The sequence below is a fragment of the Macadamia integrifolia genome, chromosome 13 (assembly GCF_013358625.1).
Source record: "Macadamia integrifolia cultivar HAES 741 chromosome 13, SCU_Mint_v3, whole genome shotgun sequence".
In the NCBI taxonomy this organism is placed as follows: Eukaryota; Viridiplantae; Streptophyta; class Magnoliopsida; order Proteales; family Proteaceae; genus Macadamia; species Macadamia integrifolia.
This window is the reverse complement of record NC_056569.1, coordinates 710,292-722,386: the sequence shown is the minus strand read 5'-3', so window position 1 is coordinate 722,386 and position 12,095 is coordinate 710,292. Positions and strand designations below refer to the sequence as shown.

The 12,095-nt window shown below is 38.2% G+C and overlaps 1 protein-coding gene across 3 annotated transcripts in view; it reads right to left on the bottom strand.

Annotated features, from left to right (window-relative positions):
• The window catches only part of LOC122059747, a 20,415-nt gene that overhangs the window by 4,671 nt on the left and 3,649 nt on the right, over positions 1-12,095 (bottom strand). For all 3 annotated transcript variants that reach the window (XM_042622774.1, XM_042622775.1, XM_042622776.1), the window contains 2 exons: positions 11,863-11,958; positions 11,128-11,775 (listed from right to left, as the gene is read on the bottom strand). In XM_042622774.1, coding sequence (XP_042478708.1) covers positions 11,128-11,775; positions 11,863-11,958 — 744 coding nt within the window. The remainder of the gene's footprint in view (positions 1-11,127; positions 11,776-11,862; positions 11,959-12,095) is intronic.

Here is a 12,095-nt window from a genome sequence, read left to right as displayed (position 1 = left end):
CCCCCCCCCCTCCAAAAAAAAAATTATGAGCCATATTATGAATTATAAGAGTGTTATAGCAAACACCAACAAATACGAAAATAAACAGCCAACATATCAGCACAACATAGAGATTTAACGAAGTTCACACACCAATGTGGTGTGCTATGTCCTCGGGTGAAGAAGAAGATGTTTCACTATGCAGAAAAGAGATTACACCCAAGCAGCGGTGAGAAAACTCGCTCTAAAAACCCTAGCTCAAAAAACCTCCAAATTACAATGACTTGCTCAACAAGACGATAGTACATTATATACTTCTCCAAGTCGTAGGTCGACACCCCAGCCCCTCTGCTTCCATCATAGATCTCAGAAAAACTTCCCATTTGGGTCACCACAAAAATATGCCGGAGCGAGTCATTCTTCAAAATGGGTCAAGAATTCGAGACAAACTTAACAAATCTCCACCTTGGCTTGAATTCTCCTCTAACAAACAAACAAATAGCTAAAATCTTCATCTTCTCCAATAGCCCTCCCAAGGGTTGAGCTCAAAGGCGGAAAAACACTAAGTAAGTTTTAGCAATGCTCGAACTTACCAACACACAAAGGCTTGGCCAACATATTAGCTGGATTGTCTTCAGTACCAATCTTTAACACTTGAATATTGCCTTGAGCAATTATCTCTTTGATGAAATGATATCTAACATCAATGTGGTTCGTCCTCTCATGATAAATCTGATCTTTAGTCAAGTGAATAACACTCTGGCTATCACCATGGACAACAATCACCCCATAATCCATGCTGAGTTCTCCCAACAAACCTCTGAGCCAAATAGCTTCTTTAATTGCCTCAGTCACTGCCATATACTCTGCTCTTCAGTAGTAGACAATGCAACTGTAGCATGTAAAGTAGCTTTCCAACTAACCGTACTTTCTCCAAGAGTAAATACATAGCCTGTGAGTGATCTCCTCCTGTTAAGATCACCTGCATAATCTGAATCAACATAACCATATAAACTATCGCCATTCCTCCCAAACTCCAAACAAACACTAAAGGTCCCTTTCAAGTACCTAAGTATCCACTTCACTGCTTCCTAATGAGCTTTACCTGGACATGACAAATATCTGCTCACCACACTGACAACTTGTGAAATATCAGGACAAGTGCAAACCATAGCATAAATAACGGAGCCAACTACACTAGAGTATGAAACACGTGACATGTACTCCACCTCTTCATCTGTTTGAGGTGATAGAGCAGCTGAAAGTCTAAAATGAGATGCAATAGGAATACTTATAGGTTTGGCATCTTTCATGCCAAAGCGTTGCAATACCTTCTCAGTGTACTTCTTTTGAGACAGCCTCAACTTCCCTGCTTTTTTATCCCTCTTAATCTCCATACCAATGATCTTCCTTGCTGCCCCCAAATCTTTCATCTCAAATTCAAAACTTAATTGTTCCTTCAACATATTGACATCATTCCTGTCTTTTGCTGAAATCAACATATCAACATAAAGCAACAAATATGTGAACGACCAATCAGAGAGCTTTTTGAAACATACACAACAGTCATATTGACACCTGTAGTATCCAAAACTAGTCATAACTGAGTCCAACATTTTATACCACTGTTTAGGAGACTGCTTCAAATCATATAGGGACTTCTTCGACAAATATACACGGTCCTCCTTACCTTCAATAACAAGGTAACAAACCCTTTAGGTTGATGCATATAAATCTATTCTTCTAGTTCACCATGTAAGAATGTTGTTTTCACATCAAGTTACTCCAACTCCAAATCATGCATAACAACTAAAGCAAGTAGGACACGAATAGAGCTATGCTTAACAACAGGTGAGAAAACATCATTAAAATCAATTCCGTGTACCTGACTGTAGCCCTTTGCAACCAACCGTGCCTTATACCTAGCATCTTCAACACCTGAGACAAATTCCTTCTTCTTGAAGACCCATTTGTAGCCAACAATTTTCTTCCCTATTCTCGGCTTGACAGACTCCCAAGTCTGATTTTTATGAAGAGATTCCATCTCCTCATTCAAGGCAACCAACCATTTTGTAGAATCAACTGAAGTAACAGCTTCAGAATATGTTGTAGGCTCATTATTTTCAATTGTATCTACAACAGACAATATATAAGCAACAATTTCAGCATGCCCATACTTTTATGATTGTCTAATATTCCTCCTTGGTCTATCCCTGGCAATGTTGTATCGCTCTTCTTCTTGATTCTCTTGAGCATCATCTCCTTCATTAAAAGTAGGTAGCTGAACTGAAGTAGATTGTGCTTTGTTTGAAGATGAACCACCAACTTCAAACTCCACCTTCTGTCTAGAATTTTCCTGACCTTCATCACAATGAACATGAGTTTCTTTCCTAGGATGCAACATAGCAGATTCATCAAAAGTAACATCTTTGCTAATAAGAAATTTCAGAGACTTTGGATCAAGACACCACAACCTGTATCCTTTCACTCCAGATCCATACTCAAGAAAAATGCATTTCTTGGCCCTACGTTCCAACTTCCCTTCATTCACATGTGCATAAGTAGGACATCCAAATAATTTTAAATTGGAATAGTCTGTAGAATTACCTGACCAAACTTCCTCTAGAGTCTTACACTCAATAGTTGTGCAAAGAGATCAATTCACCAACAAGGTTGCTACGTTAACTGCTTCTGTCAAAAACTCCTTGCCTAGTCTTACATTTGATAACATATACCTTGCCTTTTTTAACAAGGTTCTATTCATATGCTCTGCCACTCTATTCTGCTGAGGTGTTTTAACAACTGTGTGGTGTCTTGCAATACCTTCATTTTTGCAGAACTCATTAAAGTCACCTTCACAGAACTGTAGGCCATTGTCAGTTCTCAACCTCTTAATTTATTTCCCGGTCTACTTCTCAAGCAAATTCTTCCACTGTTTGAAAGTGACAAATACTTGATTTTTGTGCTTCAAGAAATAGACCTAAACCTTCCTAGAGAAATCATCAATGAAAGTAAGCAAGTACCTTTGCACCAGCCCCCTTTGAAGCAATCCTAGAGCCCCCTATAGGTCTGAATGAATGTAGTCCAATTTCCCTTGGTCCTGTGAGTAGTAGTACTGAAACTGACTCTCCTCTGCTTCCCAAACACACAAAGCTCACAAAACTCCATTTTTCCTGTACTATGACCACACAACAAATCCCTTTTACTTAATGATGTCATCCCTCTCACTCATATGGCCTAACCTCATGTGCCATAAATTTGTGACATCCGATTCAGACATAGATGATGAAGTTGTTGCAACAGAGCCAGTGATTGTAGTACCCTGCAACACATACAAACTGCCAACCTTAATTCCTTTCATCAACAAGAGAACACCCTTGCTGATATTCATGATTCCACCTTCAGCTGTATACTTGCATCCATTAGAATCTAAAGTGCCTAAACTGATGATATTCTTCTTCAAATCAGGGAGATGTCTGACATTAGACAAAGTTCTAACAATGCCATCATACATCTTGATCTTGATCGTTCCCATTCCAACATTTCTATAAGAGGCATTATTTTCCATTAACACAACTCCACCTCAAACTGATTCGTATGTAGAGAACCATTCACGATTGGGATAAATATGGTAGGAGCAACCAGAGTCAAGAATCCATTCATCCTGTGATCTGATTCTTGTCATCAATCACAAAAGTATATCAGACTCACTCTCATCTTTAACAATACTAGCTTCTGTAAAATCATTTCTCTTATGTTGATTTTTGTCACCACCACTTTCTTTCTGTTTGTTTAAAAGCTTATAGCATTCAGATTTAATATGCCACTTTTTTATAGTAATTACAGGTCAAATTCTTGTTCTTAGATTTCGATCTAGCCTTCCTTTTGTCACCATCTGAACCGCTTTCATTTGTTCTCCCTCTAGCTACCAAACCAACACCTCAGATATATTGGTTGATGTCAACTCATCATCAATCTTCTGCTCACTTAGAAAATTCGTTTTGACATCTTCAACCGAGATTGTCTTTCTACCATAAATCATGGTGTCCCTAAAAATGCTTATATGATGGAGGCAGAGAACATAACAATAATAGGGCCAAATCTTCATCGCCTATTTTAACATCTATCATTTGCAAATCAGTAACAATAGAATTAAACTTAAATATGTGGGATTTAATGGAAGTACCTTCGCCCATATAAAGGGTATATAGTTGTTGCTTTAATCTCATCCTATTGGTGAGGGATTTGGTGATGTAGAGATTCTCTAACTTCACCCATAACTCTAAAGCCTTCTTCTCTGAGAGAACTTCCTGTAGAACTTCATTCGAGAGACACAACTGAATAGCCGAAATGGCTTTATCATCCATCTTGTTCCAATCATCATCGGACATAGTTATAGATTTTTTCGCCTTCCCAGATAGGGTTTTCTTCAACTCCTGCTATAGAAGAACAACCATCATTCGAACCTGCCATAGACTAAAGCTGATGTTGCCGTCGAACCTATCAATATCATATTTCATTGATGTAGAAGCCATAAATGCAATAATCGAAGTAACCCAAACTTCTGATACTAGTTTGTTATAGCAAACACCAACAAATATGAAAATAAACAGCCAACAGATCTACACAACACAGATATTTAACGAGGTTCATACACCGATGTGGTGTGCTACGTTCTAGGGTGAAGAAGACGTTTCACTATATAAAAGAGATTACAATGACTTGCTCGAAAAACCCTAACTCAAAAAACCCCCCAAATTACAATGACTTGCTCAACAAGACAATAGTACATTATATACTCCTCCAAGTCGCGGGTCAATCCATCGGGTCGTAGTCGATTAGGTCAAACCATACTGCAGGGGCTACGCCACCGTGCCACCATATGAGATCTGTGCGAGGCTATCGGCCCAACCCCTTTGCTTCCATCACAAATCTTAGAAAAACTTCCCATTCAAGTCGCCACCAAAATATATTGGAGCGGGTCATTCTTCAAAACGGGTCAAGAATTCGAGACAAACTTAACAGATAGTAATTGTAACTTATTTGAGACAAGAAATTAATATTTTGGATAAGCAATCTGGTATTTATGCAAGATCTACCACATAAACTATTTATTTTCTTAGTAAACTAATGGAAAAATTTAGAGGATGTAAGAAGGATCTCAACTTGATCAATATTGACTTAGAGAGTTAATTTGACAAGTGTTAGAGCAGAAAAAAGTTTCAAGTAAATATATAGACCTAGTTAACGATATGTATAATGGTGTGGTGACTAGTGTCAGAACTATAGGGGGGAGGCAAGGTAGTGATTTCCCAATTACAACTGGATCACATTAAAGAACAGCCTTATGCCCATATTTTCTTACACTTATCATAAATAAGTTGACTAGAGACATTCAAGATCATATCATCATATCCCTTGGTGCATGATTTTATGTTCATGATATTGTTTAAGTGATGAAACAAAAGTAGGGATAAATAAAAAGTTGGAATTATGGAGAACCTTGGAATCAAAAGGTTTTAAAATAAGTGGAACAAAAACAGAGTATATGGTGTGTAACTTTATTAACAACAATAGGACTGGAAGTGAAGTGATGAAAATTGATGAAAGGGAATACCGCAAAGTGAAAATTTTAAGTACCTAGGTTCAATAATAATAAATAAAGGAGAAATTTAGGATGATATTTCACAAAGAATTAGAATATGGTGGATGAAGTGGAGAGGTGCGTTTGGAGTGTTGGGTGATCGACATAGTCCTTTTAAAACTCAAAGGAAAATTTTATAGGAAAGTTATATGACCGGCAATGATTTATGGAGTTGACTGTTGGGCAATGAAGAAACATCATATAAACAAACTTAGTGCAGTTGAAATGAGGGTGTTGAGATGTATGAGTGGAAAAATTAGAAAAGATAAAATAAGGAATGAACAAATTAGAGTTGGTTTAAGGGTAACTCCGATACATGATTAAGTTGCAAGAAAGTTGTTTGAAGTGGCATGGACATATGCAACGGAGGCCTTTCGATGCTCAAGTACAAAGGGGTGATTGGACTTAGATTGAAGGGCCTAAAATGACTCTAGGAGAAATGGTAAGGAAAGACATGCATAGCTTAGGACTAATAAAGAGTACAGCTTTGAATGGAGCTGAATAGAGAAAAAGGATTTATGCAGCAGACCCCTTTAGATGGGATATGGTGAGTTGAGTTGAGACGAATTGCACTGCATTTGTGACCAAACAAGGAGAAAGCAACCAGAATCTATGAAAAGAAGAAAGAGAGAAAAAGGAACCGAGAGAGAGAGAGAGAGAGACAATGGAGATGGAAAAGAGGTGAGAGGGTGAACAAGATAGGAACAGAATGCAATGGAATACCTCTATCATGGACAGCCTCTCCCTTATATTAAACAAGAAACCAACTCTTAGTAGAAACATACTACGAGTCTTTAAGTCTAATTATAATAGAAAGTAATAACCAAGCCTAAGTCTAATAACAATAAAGGCAAATAACTAAAGAAGAAACATAGACATAACCCTAAACTCTACATTTAACATAACTCGTCATAGGGACACTCACCCTCAAGCTGGAGTATATATGGGGCGAAACACAGGTTTGAAATAACCCTATTGGGTTCACTTATGGGCCCACCCAAACAATTAAAATCCAAGTACAAGGAAACAATGGCAATTTCGTAAATAATCTACAGTTATCAAGGGGGAGTGGCAAGATTTTAAATTAAACATAATTTAAAAGACTATTGGGTAGGAATAAGAGGAAGGACACAAAAGGTATTTGATTTATAGATTTAAAAGACTAGTGGGCGAGCCTGTGGCACAATGGTTAAGTTGCACTATTGCAACCTGTTGGTCACAGGTTCAAAACTCGGAAACAACCTCTTCTGCGAAGCAGGGGGTAAGGCTGCGTACTCACTTGCCCCTCCCAGACCTTGCAGTAGCAGGAGCCTCATGCACTGGGTTGCTCTTTTTTTTTTTTTTTTTTAGAACAAACTTTGAAGGAAATAAATTAAAGGATATAAGCTTGAATAAGTAACAAAGGATGGGTAATTTTGGAACTTAAGTTTTAAAGGGGTTTAATTAAAAGGGGAAGAGGAAGTATCGTCTTCTACCTTGGAATGAACTGAAACAGCAGAAATCTACCACCTTGCGAAGGAGAGAACTCCTATTCTTCTCAGTTAAACCACAAATTCTAGGCGAAGGGTTGCAACTCATGGGCTCATGGCTCTATGGCTCTAAGGTAGCAACCTTCGCCCAATAATCTCAGAGCCAATCAGCAAAGATCAAGGATTCAGCAAGTTCCCTCTTAAATCTGGTATAACTGCCCAGCAGGGAACAAAACAGTAATTGTGAACAGTGAAAGCAGGGAATGAGGAAAGAAAGAAGAAGAAGAAAAAGAGAAAGAAGGAGAATAGGGGTTCTCGCATGCCACTCACACCACACTCACAATGAGCAACTCTCAAATCAACTTCTATTCATTCTTCAAATCTGATCTTTGAATTGTATTACATGGTTAGTATAAGAAAAACCAAACCGATTAATGGAAACTAATCTGAAATAGACTCTAAATAATCCTAAGGAAATTACCTACGTATTTACCCAACCTTCTAAAACAAAGAGGATAAAATAAGAATAACATAGAAAAAAAACCTTCTACTAGGGATTTTATCCGCCCCAAAGGCCCCCTTGTGCCTTGGCGCAACACCATCTAGTTTAAAGGCCATATCCCTTGGCATAGCTTCATGGCCAGGCGAGCCCTCTCGTACTGCCTTCCCACGCAATCCTTTCTCATATACCGACATACATGTTCCCCCTACTTGTTGTCTCTGCAGGAATGGCACTAAAGATGTCGATCAACTTTTCTTTTTTTGCCCCTTCTCCTCATTAGTTTGGAACAGGGTTCTTCGGTATTCTAGAGGATGGATTTGGGTTGACATGACTTTTGGAGGATCTTCTATTTGTGATTCCATCGGAAAATCCGCTTTTGGTGCCACGATTACCCAGATTTGGATGGAGCGCAACTTTCATAGATGGGCATCCAACTCTAGATCTTTCATAAGATTTGGAATTCCATCTATTTTGAAGTCAGCACTAAGATTGGTAGTCTTCATCGTCACCAGGTTTAAGACACCCCAAGGAACAGGCTCATTGTTGTCTCCTAGGATCTACCCTCCACCATCATAGCCCCCCTGATTTATCCTTTTGGTTAGTTGGGCTCCGCCCTTTGTTGTAGCTACCCCCCTAAGTCTTGTCCCTTGTGGCTCGCTTCCCCTTGTTCCCTTGTATTCTCCTCTTTTAATGCATTTAATTATTCACGCCCTCATCCCCCCCAAAAAAAAAAAATCCTATAGTCCTATGAAGACTACCAACCCTTGCTAGACCAGAACACCAATTTAGAACTGATTCTTGGCATAGGCCTCCAAAGGGGATCGTTCTAGTCCAGCCAAGCCAAGGCAACTGCATCAATATATATCTGTCAAAAGACTCCAGCTTCGAACAACAAGAATAAATATTAACAGTAGAACCAGTTTTGAATATATATGGCAGTCATAGTCTCGTAGATGCAAGTGAGCACAGAGAGATCTTCACTCTAATAGCAACACCAACTCACGCACATCAATCATCAACAATAATAGCAGAGTAAGTGACAAGTCTCTTTGCATCCTCAATGGTTTGAACAACAACTATCTAGTGCAGTTGATGGGCTGTGGTGTGCAAAAAGTCCATCCTCACCAGGAGGCTTGAACTGGCTGTCATCTACATCCCCTCCCTTACCTATCAAGAAAAAAACAAAACAGCGAAAGCCCAGTACTACCCAAGGCAACAGGCACCAACTGAAGGTGAGAACCTGATTTATGTAAGGCACTATTCCCTGTAAGAATATTGAATCAAGGTATTTTGTATCACTCAGAAACGCTACTCTTCTTTCCCTCTCTAAAATTTAAGTTCTTGTAAAATATTGAATAAAAATATTTTGTATCAATCACAAATGCAACTCTTCTTTCCCTCTCTTTAATTTAAGTTCTTCTTTTGTTTCTTTTTTCATCTTGATGTCCACCTATATAACTTGAGATGGAAATGTTACACAAATGAAAATAATCATAGTACCAACAACAACAACTCAGCCTTTTCCCAACTAAATGGGGTCAGCTATATGGATCGGTGCAAAGACAAAATAACACTAGTAAAATTAAAAGGCAAGGAACACAACCACAACAAACTCAGGTAAAAAAGAACACCTAAATGAGGTTGGCTACGTGGATCTTTGCCCTCCAATCAGCTCTATTCGATGTCATATCTGGGACAAGACCTAAAATATGCATGTCTTTCCTCATTCTTCTCCTACGCCATTTTAGGCCAGCCACTAGCTCTTTTAGATCCTTCAATCTAAATCAGATCACTCCTCTTTACTGGTGCATCTCAAGGCCTCCTTTGAACATGGCCATGCCACCTCAAGCGACTTTCTCGGAGCTTATCATGAATCGGGGCAACTCCCAAATCAGCTTTAATATGGTCATTCTTTACTTTGTCCTTCCTATTTTTGCCGCATATCCATCTCCACGTTCTCATCTCTGATACAAATAGCTTACCTATATGGCATATCTTAACAGCCCAACTTTTTGCCCCATACATCGACAAAGATCACAATACCAACAACCTCAAACAAACAAAGATAAATAAATGACACAGCAAGAAACAACTAATTGAAGTTGCTTTTCTAAGAAAATATTCAGGAATTAAGTCAAGTGCCCATTTGTGTTTGAAATACTGCTTGAATCTCACACCAAATAAACATTTAGCCCAAAATCCCAAATACCCGACATTTATAGCATGGGATTTTATAATTGTCTCCAAAAATAAATATTCACGAGGAAATCCAGTCCAGAAGATGCATAAATATTTGTTAAAACCCACATGTGGGTCCCACTCAACAACTGCCTTGCCATATAGGTCCTGAAAATGATTTTGCCACTTTTTTGTGCCTTTGGTATAATCCCAACTACAGTTCCCTATTAGTAGGAAAGTTTCAAAGTAATTTCTCTTTTATTTTTTCTGATGGAGCTCCATAGTTTTTCTTTTCTTTTTTATTTTATATATATATATATATATATATATATTTTTTTTTTTCTTTTTTTTTGGCGGGGTTGTGTGTGGTTAGGGAGAGGGGTGAAAAATCTGGACTCAATGCAAAGCCTAAGGCAAGAAAACCCACAAGGCAGGAGAGTTCCAAAATAGTTTCCTCTATTTTATCCTCAATTCAGTTTGAGGGTACCTGAAATGCGGATGTTAAGAAGGATGAGTGGCACCCCTAGGAAGGATGAAACTGGAAATAAATTACACTCAAAGAGACCTTAATAAACAAAAAGCATGTTAAAGAGGGTCTGTATTTGTGTATCAACACCAACAAATACACCCGTAAGGAATGTAATGTGCTGACTAGAGGCATAAAAGGGATGAGTTGGACTGAGAGGGTGAACAAAGACATGGATACTTAGCTAACAACAGATATGGCTTTAAATAGAGTAGAATGGTGAAACAGGATTCATGTAGCTTACCCCAAATAGGTGGGATAAGAACCCCTCCTCCCAACTGATGACAAGCTTATTGAGTTGAGTTGACTGTGTGCCCCCCCCCCCTTTTTATTTTTCTCTTTTTTGATGAATAACCAATTTTACCAGGAGAACAAAAAAACTACTACATTATATGGTGCAATAACAACAAGAAGACCAAGAAGCCACATAACCTAAATATGGGCACTGGTCAAAGGATAGTGACCCAAATACAAGAAATCCTATCAACCCTGCCTTTGGCTAGCTCATCAGCCAATGTTTTGATCTAAACCTGCAAGAGAAAGAGAAGGTCCTATTTTAATTACTTGTAGAACAATCCATGATGGTAAATAAACAAAAGTACCCCTATAAACAAAAGAAACTAAAATGGAAAAAAATAATACCCATATGAATTACAAACTTACATCACATTATAAGGGACGATAACAACATGATGCAATAACAAAATACTAGCAACTGAAAGCAAATTATTATTATTATTTGTTTTTCATATTATACGAAGGAAGATCCATAAGATGCTTTATGGAACCATATGTCGAAGATTCTGCTCAACAGAGCAAAACAACATACCTCATCTTGTAAATGGCACATTCCAGGATCTTGCCTTGATGATATTACAGCCGTTCCAGAGATACATTTTAAAGGAGCATCACATTTAGATCCTATTTCAGATGCAGAACTGCAGTAGCTGACAATTGCACATTTTTTCTTTTCCACCACTGAAATATTTTCTGAACTTGTCCTCTTCACATCCTTCTTTTTCACTCTTCGACAGAAAGTAATCAGTGGGGTACTACATTTCTTGTCCATAAGCCCATCACTGCATGTTAAACATGATTTATCCTTGGAAAGGGAATCTGGGTTTTCCATATCAGCACTGGGACAATCAGAACTGCAATTTATTTTGACAGATGAATCTAAGCATATGGATTTAACTTTAAGCTCTGTCTCCACATCTTCAAATTGAGAAACTGATCTTGTTTCAGGGAATACAGTCTTGCATGTGGACCCAGATTTCAAGTATGCATCTGCTTGCAGTGAGCCTCCAGTTCCCTTATCAGAGCTAGCGTCTCCATGATTCATTGCCAGAAGCACTTTATCAGTTAATCCACCCGTTGCCATTTGCCTCCCACACTCTGGGACTTGATGCTCAAGGGAATTTCTGAAACTTTGTAGTTCAGTACAAGTAGTGCATACCCATTGCTCATCAATAATATGCTTCAGGGAAAAAGGAATGCATATTATCAATTTCACTTGCCCAAGCAAAATATTTCTGTTGTAACATTTGCAAATATAAATGCATACCTTAAAAGGAGGATCAATGCATTGAAGATGGCAAGCCTGAGAACAGCTACCACAGTGCAGCAGGATTCCTCCCAAATCAAAACATTTAATACAGAGCTGGGCAAGGGGGAAAAAATTAAACATGAAGAAATAGAATTCAGTATTTGGGGACAAATGCCAATGTTACATGTCAAAATTAACTTAAGATACAGAGGAATGACACAAAGCACTTTTCTTTTTTTTTTTTTTTTTTT